Raw genomic sequence first — 16,906 nt, forward strand, 5'->3', positions numbered from 1 at the left:
TTGGCTGTTGGCCATACTGCTTTTTAACAATTGCAGTGTCAAGCACAATAATCACAGCATGCTCGATTAGTCAGTTTCCTGCAGCCCGAGTACAAACACACAATTGGACTTTGACAAACGCACATGTGTTTGTCAAAAGCGAGCGAGTGCGCCGGCAGCATCAGATAATAGTGTGCAAATCAGTATAGAAGCAGCCGTCGGCGCTACATGGGCGGCATGAATGCGGGGCATTGTTGTAACATTCAAACTGTCTTTGATAATAAGAGAGGAGAGCGAAAAGAAGAGCCACAAGGTACAAAATGGAAGGTGTTTAGTCGATGTCCCGGCCAATTAAAGTTGAGCCTGAACCTGCTGTAGGCATGACAACTCTTTGAAGAGCAGAGGAGTGTGGGAAATCAAAGCCACCTCGTTACTCGTCCCGGCTTCGGCTTTTTGTATAACGGTTTTGTCTGTTGTCTTCTTTCTTCTCGTCTTCCTCCACATGAACCTCCCTCTGCTACCTCCCTTCATCCCACTAACTTGGTGTCTGATCTATTCCCCAACTACCCTCCTCCTCCTCCTCCACCTCTTCATCTGTATCTTCTGCTTTGTCATCACCCGCTCTTCATTCCTGCTCTCCCTCGTGTCTTTCCTGGATTCCTTCATTCCTTCGTGCTCTTCTTCTTTTCTGTATTTTTTATTGATTACCCATTCCTACCTTTTTTTGTTTCCCTAAAATCTCTGTTAAAACTTGCAATTTCCTCTTTTCCTTCATTTGTATTTCCCCTTCCCTTCTCTCCGGTTTCTCATCTCTTTTGCTTCCTTATTATCCCCCTCTTCATTTCCTCCTTCCTTCTCCCATCTCTCCTTTGTCTCTTTGCTCTCCCTTCATTCCTTCTACCATCCTACCAATCCTATCCCTTCAATCATCCTTGCTCTTCCGCCTAATCACCTCATCTCACCCCTGTTCTCTCCATCCCCCTTTTATAGGCGAAATCTTCCAAACCTCCAAAACCTCTGTACCCGCCGACCCGGAGAACCTGGGAGAGCAACTACTTTGGCGTTCCCCTGCAGAACCTGGTGACCGCCGATCGGCCCATCCCGCTATTCATCGATAAATGTGTCGACTACATCGAGCGCACAGGTGAGTACCGCGTTTCCAGTTTGTCTTGTATCTCATTCTTCATCTCGTTGTTGTTTTTATTCCCTTTTATCTTTGGCTTCTGACTGTGCGTTCAGGTGCAGCCGAGCTCTCTCTGGTATTTTGTAACTCTTGCAAGGTACAGCTGGTTTGTTCTTGTATGCAAAAGCTTTGTGAGTACTTGCCGTGAAAATGCTTCTCATGTCTTTCCAAATGGGTATTTGAGTGGGAGGAGGAGGGATAGTGTGGTATGATTTAAGGTGGGAGTGGGACATAAATGTACAATTTCTTAGATTCACTGTTCGGCTCTTATTTCTCCCACAAAGCGTGTTTAGTCTGGCCTGTCAACCAGCCAGTCAATACAAGTCAATTTCAATTCAATAGGCTTATCTGGCACGCCATTTGATGTGTTGCCAAAGCACTGCTGGAATGGTTACAAAATAAGATGGTAAAAGATTTCCAAGATCAGAAAACTGATTAAGGGATGGCATTAGAGAGATTTATACCCAGTACGTGCCTTCCATAATCAACACAGGAAAGGAGAGGAGAAGAAAACAAGACAGCCGCAAGAGCATAAAGAAGGAAATTCAATTGTGAAATCATTAAGGAGTGGCTTCTGAAGTATGTTTTTGTTAATAAATCAGCTTACAGCTTAAATATTTTTGTCCAAAAGCATCAATGTTGTCCATTTCTCTTGGTTCAATATTGTTTTCTTACTTTAGGATATTTTTCGGGGTCAGAGAGTGCCTTTCTTGGAGTTGAAAACAGGGGATAGAGGGATGACTTTACATGAAATCACCAATCAACCATCTTTAGCCACTGTGCTGTCCGGCGTCCCGCTAGTTCCAAGTTCTTAAATAGGAGGATTCGCTGATTTATTTCAAGTGTCAACCATATATTTCACTTTGAGCTTTGGGAAACTGTGGTTGTATTTGGTAGATTTAGCATTAATAAAAACAATTGGCAGGTGCAATTATAGCTGATGTTGTTATTATAGCTATAAGATTACATTCCTGCATCAGTCAGCGTCAAGGCCAATGGTTGGCATGTAAATCCCCTAGCTTTTGGATTTGGGGAAAATAGAGTTAGTTGTGAGTATGAAAGGTCAACGAGAAAACCTTTTTCTATTCTGGGGCCCATGAGCAAGGCATCATTAACTCCCAGGAAGCTCTCAACTAGCCAGCTGCAGAAGTCAGTGTTTATATCCGCAGAGCAGACTCACCCTGTATCAACAAAGGTTGAAATTAGCACATGGGGTCTGTTTGGACATGTGTTGCTCCAATGCATTCTGGGTATGTGTTCTGCCCAGCTGTTGTGAAGAAGGTTTATCCCAGACGTTCAGAGATTCCTTTAGATAGTTTTACATTGTGTGGTGGAGACTGGATCCAAAGTATCTCTGAGTGTTTACGTTCTTTATGCATGACTCAGCAATTTTCAACCCCCCCGACTCAGACAGTTTTTAATGCCTTGCTCCACCCTCTGCCACGTAAAGAACCCAAAAAGCGACCCACACTGTAACTTTCTTCCCCTCTCTTGACTAAAATGAATATTTCAAACAGACTTAATGATGCATGAGTTTGTTGCATAATGCATTTACACAAGGTCCGGTACTCTGTTGCATGATTAGTGCCTTTTGGATATGCTCTAAGAAGCAGAAGTGTCCTGAAAAACCTCCGAGTAACTTTACCCCCAGTCAGATTCTCCGAAAAATGTGATGATGTCATGTTTCCTGTTGGGTTTGTGCTGCTGTGTGCTCAGGTGGGGGATAGGGTTGGGCCAAGCGCTCACTTTTTAGATAATTACTTTGTCGTTAAAGCATGGCTCTTTAAGGTGTTGAGCTTTGTGTCTTTGTCCCCTCTGTGGCTGAATGAATGTAGGAATGTCTGCGGTGTAGACCATGAAATAGTTAAGAATGGAAACACATGTCCTATCACCTTACTCCCTCTTCTCTCCTCTTGACTCCTCCATATGTGCAGCAAAGGTAAAGTATGTACCCCTTAAAGGGAGGCATTTCCTGTGTTCCTTCGCTTCTGTTTCTGAAGGTAGCGCTTCAGTGTCTGAGCTCTTTTTTCGTTCTGGGGCTGTTAATACCCGTCCTGAAAATCCCCTCCGAATATGTTTTGATATTCAGCTCGATCTACATGAGCCCGTCGGTGGCTGCCAAACACATTTCAGAGTAATCCCAGCGCTGTATGTGTGTGGATGTGCGGACGCCTGCCAGCTGACAGTAGTGTGTTAGAGATTTCATGGCTAGTGTCGCGAAACCCACTAAGTCCAGACGGTCTGTTGGGTGGATTTAGCAGCTTTCCCCCTCCCCTTCTTTTGGGGAATATCATGAGAACATCTTTATGCTTTTTTTTTGAATCCCTCTGTTGTATAAGGTGCTTCATAGCCTGGCAATTTAATAGCTTTTACAACTTGATTAGCTCTCTGTCAGGTAGATGTTAAGAGGGTCTTTATGGGCAGTCTGGCTCGGTTAGTAGGGATTTAATCTGGAACATATTTGAGTTTATAGCTCGGAGGGTGGGGTCGTCCTGAGAATGCAGCGAGTTGTAAGTGATTGTGGGTGTTGGCACGATAGCTCAGTGGATAGGAAGACCCTCCTTATGTGAAAAAATGGATTCAAACCCTTCTGTCTGCGTGCTAAAAAAAAAGATACTGCTGCTCCATCTGACCTCCGACCGCTCGGTCCCAATGGGAAACATTATGTTGTGATTCTATTGGACATCAGATACTTGTCACCTTAATTGGAGGTGAAACTCAAATGTCCTCCCTTCTATAGTGGGCTATCTATTCGTTTATTTCATTGGGAAAATACTCCCAGAAAAGGATGTGCTTCATGGTATCCCCCCCACAGAAACCTCAACATAATCAGCTTAAGGAAATAATACCCTATTACCACTCGTACTGTTTAAATGTGGGGGTCTAGATTATTAACCCTATTTCTATCTGTAAAGTTATGGCACAGTGCTTGGAATATATTTAACTATTCAGAGGTTTGGTTTATTTTATAAAGGGCTTTGGATAAAGCGATGTATATAAATACAGTCCATTTATATTTCTCAAGGCCCTATTCGAGGATCTACACTGAAGCTCTAGGCTATGTAAGAGCACTGGTATTGACATGATGCCCAGCTTCAGGTTACACGATTAACCACTTGACTATGATAGAAAAATGACTGGGTGTTCCATACTTGATCATTTGTTCCAGTAAATAACCAATGAAGGTTGGTTTTAATGTAAAAATTCACAAGATATCTCAGTTTTATTGAGATATATTTGATTTTACATAGCTCATATATTGGTTTGGAGCTATAAGTTGGACAAAACTAGCTTCTGGATATTTTTGATGGTCTTTAGTTTTCAATTTCGGGCGATTTTATTGACTTTGATTGACTGATTGATCAAATAAACACTGCAACTATCAATTACTTTCATAAATCGTGAATATTCTGATGCATGATTGTCATTTTGGAGTTTAATGTGTGAGAAATGTACCTTTTTATAGTTTCCCAGAGTGGACTTGTTTGGATATCTTTTGTTGGTGGTCGAATGGATTAATCCACTACTAGAAAAACATTCAAAACATGAGTCCACACGCTTCGTTTGGCCACTGTTGTAATTTTTCTGCTTGTTAAGAGCAGTAGTAATCTACAAGAGGCCAGACTGTGGCTTGGTCGGCTTTCACCACATGTAATAAGCTGCCAGCCGAGGGGCACAGAGGCAGAGAGGCAGAGAGGTGATGATAGCTATTTGTGGTGTCTGTGGTTACAGACCAGAAAGTGTGAGAGGAAAAACTGTGATTTTATGTGTGTGTGTGTGTGTGTGTGAGAGGCTGTAAACGTGACTGACAGTGTGGAGATGTGAAGCTGTGATTGTGTGTGTGTGTGTGACCTTTATTTGCTGGGTTTGTGTAAGTGATAAGACGGTGTGCCTCGTGGTTGGAACGTCAGCTCCTTCCCATCTGCTCGATTGAATGCAGATCTCGTATTTTGCTACGGTTTTATGGTGAAAACTTATTTTTTTTCCCCCTTCCAAGGACGGGCTAATTATGTGTATGTCTGTGTCAGGAGTTTTGTTTTAAGTGTGCGGCTTCAAAGACGTGTTAGAGAAACTCTGAGTTAAAATGCTGCAATTAAAAAAGGATGATGTTTGTTCTGTGCTGCTGCCTCTCTGTTTTATTTAAGGAGAGATCTGCCTGTTACCATTTTGTAGTTCGTTCAAGTCAACACATTCTAATTATAAAACAACTAAAGGGATTCCCAAGGGCCTCGCAAACCCTTAAAGGTTTTGCTGAATACATCAACCAATGCCTTCAAGGTTTCTGACAAGAAAGGGTGGCCTTGAAGACGCAATTTCTATTTAAAACTACGTCATCATGGCTCAGCTGTGTGTCTGGGCAAGAGGAGGAAATAAATCCATAATTTGTGACCCCAGAAAATGACACGTGTAAGTCTTTTCTTCACCCAAAAAAGACCCTGTCCTTGAATTTGTCCGTCAAGGAGACTCCAACGTGATTTACAAGTCTTTTGCCGCTCTACCCACAGGTCGAAGTAAATCTAGTGTCTGTTTCTTCCACACCTGACAGATAAGCTTGAACGTATTGATTGAACGGTAAATATTGAAGACACGGGAACATAAAAGAAACCACAATCCAGGATGATAAAGCACCCTTTAGTGTCAGTAAAGTGAAAGTGATTAACACTGAAGGAACGGTTGGAACCTGGGGAAGTAAAGTGAAGGACAATGGTGGTGAATGGTCTGTATTCTCAGCGTGAAGACATCATGATAGGGTCGGGGAATACATCACTACTATATCGTTAAATGAGACTAGGTGACACCTCAGATTTGGGATATAGTAATTTAGCATACGCTTCTCTTGGAAGTTGAAAAGGATTGAATAAAGTGATGTCATTTTCTGAACTACCCTGATTTTTAAGCTATTGCCTCTACATTCGATGGTTACTTGAATTGCGTCCTTTTGAATTTAAAATTTCAAGGGTAGTTTGGAGCCTATTTTGTGGCTCAAAGGGGCACAGGTTTAATTCCCACTGCAGTCAACATGCCGCTGTGTCCCTGGGCAAGTCACTTGACCCCAAATTGTGACATGTGATGGAACCCAGACATTTTGTATAACTTTTGTACCAAAGAATATATTTAAAGTAGCATACGTTTCTCTTGTTGGACCAAAAGGATGCCTTAATGGACATTTATGTCTTATTCTGAACTTAGGAAAGGTTTTCTCCACTGAACCAGAAACTACTGCAGCTCTTAAAGATACGCATTCAAATGAGAATGCTCTCAGGGGTCAAACACTTTGGATGATGCAAAATAAACTATAGCTGGACTCATCAACATGTTGTGATCATACCATATGAATACTACTTCTATTTCTTCTGTGGGGAGAAGTCAATTTGTGTTAGCGTAAATAATTTAAAGTCTAAAGGACTGTATCTTAAGGATGGTTGGTTCAGTTTCTTAAGGAATACTCTGCTCGTCTCTGCTTTGGATACCTCTCTTGTGTGTGTGGCCTTCACAGCGCTCTGATAGGTCATGAACTTACATTTCTGCAGGATGAAGCAGTCGGGGGTTCAGCCTTTTATTCCGCCATGGTTTTACCCAAACGTAAGAGGTCAGGAGCCCTAATCTTTACTTTACTTTTAAATGTTATCCGGAGCGACGTGCACGGAGCTCAACAGGAAGAAAGACTTCACTTTCTACCTGCATCCAATATGAAGGAGGCGAAGGGGTCAGAGCCTCGGAGACCTCTCGTTACTCCTGAGAGAGGAAACGCAGTGGAAATGAAAGCTTAAGAAGTGAAACAGATTCTTTTTAAGACTGATGAGAATGAATAGTAAGTGCAGAGAAGATACTTTTATAAAGTTTCCATCCCGCGCCCTCTGCAACCTTTCCTTGTGTGAGGAGCAAACTCGCAGATATTTATTATGGCAGCAGTTGTAGCTTTGGAAAAATGACTGCTTCAGAGAGGGGAATGCTGCGTTGTAGAGTCCCAGGTGGCCCAAAAGGCTCAGTGGTTACAGGACAATTTCTTTTTAACAAGAACAGTCACAGCGTCCCATTGTCCTGGAGGGGACGCTCTGGTTCGTCACGTGTTGGCTGAACTACTTTTATTTAGCTGGCCCTTTTATTCAGAGCGACTCACTTCTTTAGAGATCATTCATCTTTGGCAATGCCTACGGGTGAAATGTGGGGTTCAGTATCTTTCCCAAGGACACAACCGCCCCTACCTGTTTTTTAAAGACTGTAAAGCACACGTTTTAATTTTCAGTATTCAGTGCCTCCACTGGGACATGTCTCCATGCTTTAATGTTCAGAAAGCTCTTTATGTTTCTCATACTGCCTGTGCTGCAGCACCTCTTTACACCCTCTGTCTGAAACCAGAGCCCAGTCTGCTCTGATTGGTTAGCTAGCCGGCTCTGTTGTGATTGGTCAACCACTTAGAGATGTCCCGCCTCTTAGCCTATCACCTACAATGTGTTGCAGCGCTAGCCAGTAGAAGCGCGAGTGTTACATAGTGATGTCACTTCTAGCCTTTGCAGATCATTTACATGCACCGAAACCTACATAACGCACCACAGGAAAAGGAAAACCCCAAAGAGTATAATAGGGCCCCTTTTAAGTTTAAGTTTTAGTTAATAAATCAATCAAATGTTGTTTATATAAGCCTATAGACAGTGATGAGGGTAACATTATGCAGAACATATTCACCATTTTTAACTTTTTAGCCATATAATTCCACCGTTTGAATCTGCCCCCTTTAATAACCAATTAATTTATATACAGCAGAGGACTGAATAATTAACTCTGAGTGGTGCTGATGCAAATTCTTCACATTTTATATGCCAGCCATGCTGCCTTTAAAGCAGTGCAGTAGCAGCGTTGAGTAACCACATCTATGCACAAGCCGGCTTGTTAAAAACATACTTTTATTTAGAAACCAATAAAACAACGTCTGGGTGTCTCGGTTGTTCTTTGCCCCATTTGTCCTGTTGGTAAACCGATTCACAGGAGAGGTGAAAGGGGTATGCAAATGAGTCTAAGTGAAGCTCACTTGTTTTCCTCCAAATTGCTCTTTGTTACCCCGAAATCGCTGACATCTTGGTATTTTAAAATGGCTAAAGCACATACGCCCCGAGCTCCAGTCTGCACCAGTTCAGGGATGCATAAATTTCAATCTAGTTTCGTTGAATCCCTGCTGAAGAAAAACTTCATTTTGTTATAAGTGAATAAAACATCAGTACAATTGAGCTACCAATCCCTTGGTTGAACCCTTAGCTGTCCCGGAATCTTCATTTGACCTGAAGCCAAATTCCAAACACCACATTAGGGTTGATTTTTGACAAGTCTGATTACAAAAAAGTTGTTTAAAAACATGAGTCTGGCGGCTAAGAGTTAAACCTTTTCTGACAAACCGGGATCTGGGAAAAGAAGCGAGACTTCTCCAATGATGAGCAGACTGTGAGAGCGAGGCCACATAGCTCCCCGCTGCTGAACTCGATTAGAGAAGTTTTATTAAATGTTTCCTTCTCCCCAGAGACATGAAATGGTATTTGGCACGAAGACTTGAGAAAGCAGGGAGAGAGGGAGAGGAAGAGCAGTGATTAAATGGCTTTTTGATGTTGATGCATTTGGAAGCCCCGTTGGTTGTTATCTTCCCCAGCACTTAGTATAATGTGAGGGAAAGAAGGAGGTAGTAGGGAGCGGGGGGGAGGAGCTTTTTAAACACACTTCCATCAGCCTTTTGACTGACAGCAAACACGGCTTAGAACAAGTTTGTTTTAGTATTTTAAAATCACTGACTGTATTTAATGTCATGTACTCGTGTGATTTCCCCCACTTTTCTCGCTGTGTAAGCATCTCAAAAACGTAGACAAAGAGAGGGAAAAGCATGGTAATCATAACAGTACGGAGCAAGTGCTGCCTTCGAGAGGCATTTTACACTGCCGCCAACACCACCACCTTATTTAATGTATATTAAGTCTTTTAAAACCCCTCTCTGTTATTAAGACTGCCACTTTAATTACCTTTAAGACGCCATTTGTTGTTTTGTATATTGGGATTGAACCGTCTTGCTGCGATGGTGGGTGTTTCCATTGTATGTACAGTGGGGCAAAAAAGTATTTAGTCAGCCACCAATTGTGCAAGTTCTCCCATTTAAAAAGATGAGAGAGGCCTGTCATTTTTATCATAGGTATACCTCAACTATGAGAGACAGAATGAGAAAAGAAAATCCAGAAAATCACATTGTCTGATTTTTAAAGAATTTATTTTCAAATTATTGTGGAAAATAATTATTTGGTCAATAACAAAAGTTCATCTCAATACTTTGTTATATACCCTTTGTTGGCAATGACAGAGGTCAAACGCTTTCTGTAAGTCTTCACAAGATTTCCACACACTGTTGCTGGTATTTTGGCCCATTCCTCCATGCAGATCTCCTCTAAAGCAGTGATGTTTTGGGGCTGTCACTGGGCAACACGGACTTTCAACTCCCTCAAAAGATTTTCTATGGGGTTGAGATCTGGAGACTGACTAGGCCACTCCAGGACCTGGAAATGCTTCTTACGAAAGCCACTCCTTCGTTGCCCTGGCGCTGTGTTTGGGATCATTGTCATGCTGAAAGACCCAGCCACGCTTCATCTTCAGTGCCCTTGCTGATGGAAGGAGGTTTTCACTCAAAATCTCACGATACATGGCCCCATTCATTCTTTCCTTTACACGGATCAGTCGTCCTGGTCCCTTTGCAGAAAAACAGCCCCAAAGCATGATGTTTCCACCCCCATGCTTCACAGTAGGTATGGTGTTCTTTGGATGCAACTCTGCATTCTTTCTCCTCCAAACACAACGAGTTGAGTTTTTACCAAAAAGTTCTATTTTGGCTTCATCTGACCATATGACATTCTCCCAATCCTCTTCTGGATCATCCAAATGCCCTCTAGCAAACTTCAGATGGGCCTGGACATGTACTGGCTTAAGCAGGGGGACACGTCTGGAACTGCAGGATTTCAGTCCCTGGCGGCGTAGTGTGTTACTGATGGTAGCCTCTGTTACTTTGGTCCCAGCTCTCTGCAGGTCATTCACTAGGTCCCCCCGTGTGGTTCTGGGATTTTTGCTCACCGTTCTTGTGATCATTTTGACCCCACGGGGTGAGATGTTGCGTGGAGCCCCAGATCGAGGGAGATTAGCAGTGGTCTTGTATGTCTTCCATTTTCTAATAATTGCTCCCACAGGTGATTTCTTCACACCAAGCTGCTTACCTATTGCAGATTCAGTTTTCCCAGCCTGGTGCAGGTCTACAATTTTGTCTCTGGTCTCCTTTGACAGCTCTTTGGTCTTGGCCATAGTGGAGTTTGGAGTATGACTGTTTGAGGTTGTGGACAGGTGTCTTTTATACTGATAACGAGTTCAAAAAGGTGCCATTAATACAGGGAACGAGTGGAGGACAGAGGAGCCTCTTAAAGAAGAAGTTACAGGTCTGTGAGAGCCAGAAATCTTGCTTGTTTGTAGGTGACCAAATACTTATTTTACCGAGGAATTTACCAATTAATTCATTACAAATCCTACAATGTGACTTCCTGGATTTTTTTTTCTCATTCTGTCTCTCATAGTTGAGGTATACCTATGATAAACATTACAGGCCTCTCTCATCTTTTTAAATGGGAGAACTTGCACAATTGGTGGCTGACTAAATACTTTTTTGCCCCACTGTATATTAACGGGACAATAAAGTATTCTGAATCTGAATCTGAAAGGACAGATTGAGATGGATATAAATCCAATAGACGCACGAGTGTTGAATAGTGATGTCGCTTCTAGGCTTTGCAGACCATTTACATGCACTAAAACCTATATCACGCACTACAGGAAAAGGAAAACCCCAAAGAAGTATAAAAGGGCTTTAAATTAGAATTTTAATTAATAAATAAATCAAATGTTATTGATGTATAAGCCTGTAGACGTTGATCAGGGTACATTTTAGGCAGATAAGATTTAAATGATAGGTATATTATCCATAAAGCGCCACCTTTCTAAACCTTCCTTTTTTAAGTTACTTTTAGTCAGTAGTAGTTCTTCCAAATGAAACCAGATACTAAATATATGTTGTGTGGTACAGATCCTCCCAACGTAATGAGTTTATATATCCTTTAATGAGGAATACAATTTGAAATGATCAATCCCTCCAATACCGTGAGTTACCATTAAAACATCTGTCAAAATAAGCCGCAGTTAGTCAGGTTTCTCAGATCATGCAGCCCTACTCAGTTTTTATTCATAATATACTTTACATATACTTCAATATTGGCCTAAATCTGATTTCCTTATTAATATCTTTAGCTCCCATCTGTTGTAATGGTTCCAGTTCTTGCCAGCAGGGAAATCCCAGCAGACCGGTTAGTTTTTAACTCTCCTCTCTGAGCTCTGCTGGGAAATTATTCAGCAGGCATGTCAACCAGGCTTCATACAAAGCTGATTATTGGCTATTTTCAGCCTGCTTTGAAGTCAGACCCCCACTCCTGACTTAATTACAGGAAAAAAATAGGGATTTTCACTTGAGGGAAATAGATTTTATAAAAATAATTCATGGGTTCTTGAAGGATGTAGTCACTCAGTGGACCCGGAGGTTGGACAGAATGATATAACGGGTATAAAACACAGCTGACGGCAGATAAGAAATAATCTAATAAACAGTTCTTTTACCCTTTGCTGTCAATCGTTCTCTCCACTTTTCTCTGTTATATCTCAGCCCGCAGCCCTCTGTGCTCCCGCAGAAGAGCAGAAATCCACCAAAGTGAGAGTTCAAGTAGGAAATTGATTGGCTGCTGGCATGCTTCCCGTTCTTCACACTCCTGTTTCTTTAACTGTGTTTGTGTTGTGATGCAATTGTGTGTGTGTGTATGATTGTTGTTTCCTGTTGGCAGCTGCTCTGACGTCATGTCCAATGGAAACTTCCTGTTCAATGGTCAGAGAGGCCCGTGCTCCAAGCAGCCTGATGGTTGGAGTGTCTGACCTCGTCCCCTTTTCTGTTGCTGTCTTTCTGGGAATTTAGAACAAATTCACTTTAGAGGCCCAATTATTCTCCTGAGGGGAAACATGTCTCCATGCTTTAATGTTCAAACAGCCCTTTATTTTTCTCATCCTGCCTGTGCTGCAGCTCCCCTTTTCACCCTCTGTCTGAAACCAGAGCCCAGTCTGCTCTGATTGGTTAGCTGGCCGACTCTGTTTTGATTGGTCATCCGCTTAGAACCCAGAGATTTCAGCCTTTGCAGACCATGGCCACACAGCTTGAAGATAATCTGAGTATTTGTAGTCAATTCATTATTTCTAAGCTTAATATATCCAGTGTAAATCATTTGTACATGTCCAGGTTTATTTTCACATTTTGATCCAGGCAAACGCTTTATTCTACCTCCAGATTATCTTTATTGTGCAGCTCCTTGATTTCCTTTCACATGCACAAAATCACTCCACTGAACCAGGAAGTCAGCGAGTATAAAATCTTGACCTTTCTCGATTACTTCCGGGTCGTTGGAGAATCTCATTCTCTCACATGAGCAGGCAGAGTGGATCTACGGGGGGGGTTAGTGATGCTTCAGCCCCTCGCAGCAGGTGTTTCCTACAATCCTGTTTGTCCGGCTGCAGTGAGTGACTGATGGGCCCCCTGCTGCTCTGTTGGTAAAAACACACTCCAGATAAAGCAGCTTCTTTAACCTTTGACTCTTTTATTACTGTAGTAACTGAGTCACTGCTGTAGTCACGCCCTGTAACACTTCCAGGTTTATGTGAGTCACCGACTGGAGGTTAATTTTTCTGTTGCAGCGACAAAGTGGAGGCTCATGGTTAGCCGAGTTTCAACCACGTTATAAAAACCACCAGCTGAGAGGCAGAGAGGTGATAGGAGCTATTTGTGTTGCCTGGGTTTACTGAGCATAGTGTTTGTGTGTGTGTGTGTCAGTGCCAGAGAGAGAGACGCCAAAAAAACTATGTCTACGTGTGTGATAGCGTGTATTTGGGGTCTATGTGGTTTCACAGACACGGCTTTATCAGGGTTTTTGCTGGTGGTTACAGAGTGTGTGTGTGTGTGTGTGTGTGTGTGTGTGTGTGTGTGTGTGTGTGTGACAATTTAACAACTTAAACTAAGGCTCTTGAGTGTCTGCTTGATTAAGTTTGAGTTTTTTCTTCAGCACATTCGGCAGTTTTAATTCACATTTCTTTTCATTATTGAACCACACACACACACACACACACACACACACACACACACACACACACACACACACACACACACACACACTACAGGACATCCTTCTCTGTAGTCTTAATCTCTTCCTTGTGGATTTCCTGGTCACTGACTTAGAGACACCAAGTGATAGGAAAGTGTGTGTGTGTGTGTGTGTGTGTGTGTGTGTGCCTGCCTGTGGCTGAATATATGAGCAGCCACTCCTCCACCTCCCCGCCCCCTCTCTCTTTCCCTTTTCCTGGTTCTTGGTTTATAAGTGAAGCAGGGACTCTCACCTCTTTCCTCCCTCCCCTCTCCTGCTCTCCCTCCCCTCTCCTGCTCTCCATCCCCTCTCCTGCTCTCCCTCTGTTTGTTCTCTCTGTGTGCCGATGAGAAGGTGAGCCGTGCTGCTGCCTTTGTTGTCAGCTTCATTGAATGTTTTTTTTGGCATCAGCTAAATCCTAACTTCCTCTCTGTGATGACCATATTTTTATTTCAAAAGTGCCTCCACTGTAAGAAACTAGACAACTTAAAGACAATTATTTAACTTATTCAATACTAATACAAACAACTCATGCAGACACGGTACAAGAAAACAATAATATTCAAAGAGGAAGGCAAAAACTTATAGCTCATAAAGAAAACAGCTTATCCATGAGTTAACCAATCACATCTCTCCTGGTCAAGGACCTCGAACAAGCTCCAAAAAGTACTAAAACAATTAGAAATCTCTTAAAAGTCTCAAGATTAGAGTCAACACAGTACCAACAACGAATGTCATACAAAACCTTGAAAGTAGATCGTCTGTCGTACCATATTTAGGTTTTACCTGCCTTATTTGTTTTGTAGGGATGCACGATGCATCTGCCAGACTTCGACATTTGCCGATGTTAGCCCTGTTTACCACCATCAGCACAACCACTAAATAATGGGACATGCACCAACGGCAGACCCCGGATTTTGCAGGGTTTTTTTTTTGGTTTCATCAAAAACAAACGACAACCGTACTCGATTGATCTTTGTGACTCAGCACTGTCAACTATGAAGCACAAAACAAATCATCGATACATTTTGGTTTAGTTGCCTGACAAAAGAAACAGTAGCTAAGTTGTTTGTTTATCTGTATTTAGTTTGAATTAAATCCATTAAGACAATATAGAATAAAAGATGAGCTATGTTTTGAAAGTCTGCCATGAACATTTTCTATGTTTGCTGAACAAAGGTGTAAATATAACCAGCGATTCAGCCTTTTTAGTTTAGACATCTCAGTGAGTAAGTAGATCTTTCTGAAAGCAACTTCAGCTCTTATATTGCGTCTATTGGTCCTCCCTCTCTTTATGTTGCTCAAAGTGAGAGGGCCAGTGTGAGGATTAGATTAGGGCGATTGGTTATGGCCCCTAGCGTGCATTTGTGCACCAGAGTATTAGGGGGGGACAGACAAGGCCAGTTTGAGCCGGGCCGGCGGCTACTTCAGACTCGGGATGGTGTGTGTGTGTGTGTGTGTGTGTGTGTGTGTGTGTGTGTGTGTGTGTGTGTGTGTGTGTGTGTGTGTGTGTGTGTGGTGTTAAGAACTAGCATGCTGCTTATGTGTGTGTGTCTTGGGGGCAGGCTGTGCAGAGAGAAAGAGGGAAAAAGGGCGATATGGAGGCTAGTGCGATGCCACCTGGCTCCAAGGCAGTCATCTGCTCTAATGGGGCTTGTGTGTAAATGTGTGCGTGTGTGTGACAGGGAGAGTGTGTCCTGTGGCTGTGTGTGAGCAGTCCAGTCGTCCATTAGTTTGCCTTGAAAAGCCGTTATGTTGCCCTTCTCCCTCTCTCTTTTTTTTCCTTTCATATCTTTCCCGCATGTTTTGTGCCGGCAGCGAACATGTGAGCGTGCTCGAGAAAACACACCGGCAGCAGAGTGAATATCCAGCGAGCGGCAGAGACGGAGAGCGGCCACGTTTGCTCGCACGGACTTCAATGTGAGCAATAAGGAGATAATGTGTGAGGCGGAGCGTGAGACAAAGCGGACTGTCCTTCCCCCTGCCAACTCCATTTTTACGTTATAATTGGGGCACCTTGGATTACATCATTGGACAATAACAAGAGGAGAAAAAACCCTGAACGTCTCAGAGTGGCAAAAAAACTTAATAGATGTTCTTTCACAAATAATATTTTGAGCCATTTATCTCTAAGGGCTCTTTCTCCACTGGAAAATAACTGAATGTGTTTTTGTTAAGGGTAATTGGACCTGTAAAAACTGCTGACAGTGTTGTTTTGTCGTGGTTTAAAGAACGTTACATATAAAATGTATTCCCGATATCGTTATTATCCATCTGAAAAAAGCTCAGCTAGGATGTTACGTGCACACTGTGTTGTGTTACAGTGTAAGATTTCACTGGTCACCAAACAGCCAATCAGAGACGAGTATTTTCCATAGCTTTGGTACAAACTACTCACCTAGACTCTTTACTAACTATAAGTAAGAAATTGAAGCTTTTCTCTTCACACAACTATAGTGAAATATATTGAATTAGCAGACATGTGCTGCCTGAAAACACACCTGGGTGCAATCCGGTTTATTTTTCCTAAGGAATGAAACTAAATACAGAGTTTGTGTGAGGGTAACTTATATTACTTCCAGGACAAGTAGACCCGGTTTCAGATTGAAGCTGTGACACTATCACGCAACGTGTATGGTGCATTATTAAAGTTATTGAAACAAGTTAATATAACCGATGCTTGGAGATCCTTTGGGCACGTTCTGTCCGGTCGGTTTCCAGTTTTCAGGACTATATGTTTGACAGTGAAGTCTGCACTCAAATTGATCCGGCCTTAAATTCAGTCGGTAGGGACTTCAAATCCAAAAAGGTTGCAGGTTCAAGTCCTGCAACATCCAGCTAAACTCACTTTGCTTCCTGGGTGCTATACACAACAGCTGCCCAATGTTCCCAATACAAGGGATGGTTCAAAATGCAGGTTTAATTACAATTCTGATTCTGATTTTTCTGGAATGGGCTAAAATGGCTATTTAAAAATGAGCTCTGACAGTTCATTTCCTCCATTTCTCCCTCCTAACAAGACAGCAGTATAGATGTCCTCTCTCTCTGGTAGTGTCCTCTCCCTCGGAGCCGACCATGAGTGAAATGCCTCTTTGTTTTTAGCTGCGCCTGCACTTCCTCCTGATCAGTGTCAATTTAGAGTGATCGTTCGGCCCGAATGGGATCATCGGCGTGTGACTCTGTCTGGCGAACACGTCTTTATTTTTAGCTTTTCCTCGCTGGATTTTCTGTTAACTATACAGATTTTCTGCCGAGTGTTTCTGGCTTCTGTCACGTTGGGATCCATGTGATTCTGTTTATGGTTGGATACAAGCAATGTGTATGGCTTGTGGCTACAGCTGGCATGGTTTTTAATTGGGTTGTGATTTACATAACGACCGAAACACCCGTAATTGGTTGAGTTTTAGAAATGTGATTGTCAGCTTTTTAGGTGGTTATGGGCTTTCTTTTTGGTCTAAATTAAACTGAGAGGAGATGACTTGTTTGAAAACAGTCAGGATTGGGA

At 42.4% G+C, this 16,906-nt stretch overlaps 1 protein-coding gene across 1 annotated transcript in view; it reads left to right on the forward strand.

Annotated features, from left to right (window-relative positions):
* Window positions 1–16,906, forward strand: part of arhgap5 (Rho GTPase activating protein 5) — a 47,118-nt gene that overhangs the window by 10,291 nt on the left and 19,921 nt on the right. Inside the window, exon 3 of the mRNA XM_063908992.1 lies at window positions 970–1,123. Coding sequence (XP_063765062.1) covers window positions 970–1,123 — 154 coding nt within the window. The remainder of the gene's footprint in view (window positions 1–969; window positions 1,124–16,906) is intronic.

This window comes from Eleginops maclovinus, chromosome 19 (assembly GCF_036324505.1).
Source record: "Eleginops maclovinus isolate JMC-PN-2008 ecotype Puerto Natales chromosome 19, JC_Emac_rtc_rv5, whole genome shotgun sequence".
Classification (NCBI taxonomy): domain Eukaryota; kingdom Metazoa; phylum Chordata; class Actinopteri; order Perciformes; family Eleginopidae; genus Eleginops; species Eleginops maclovinus.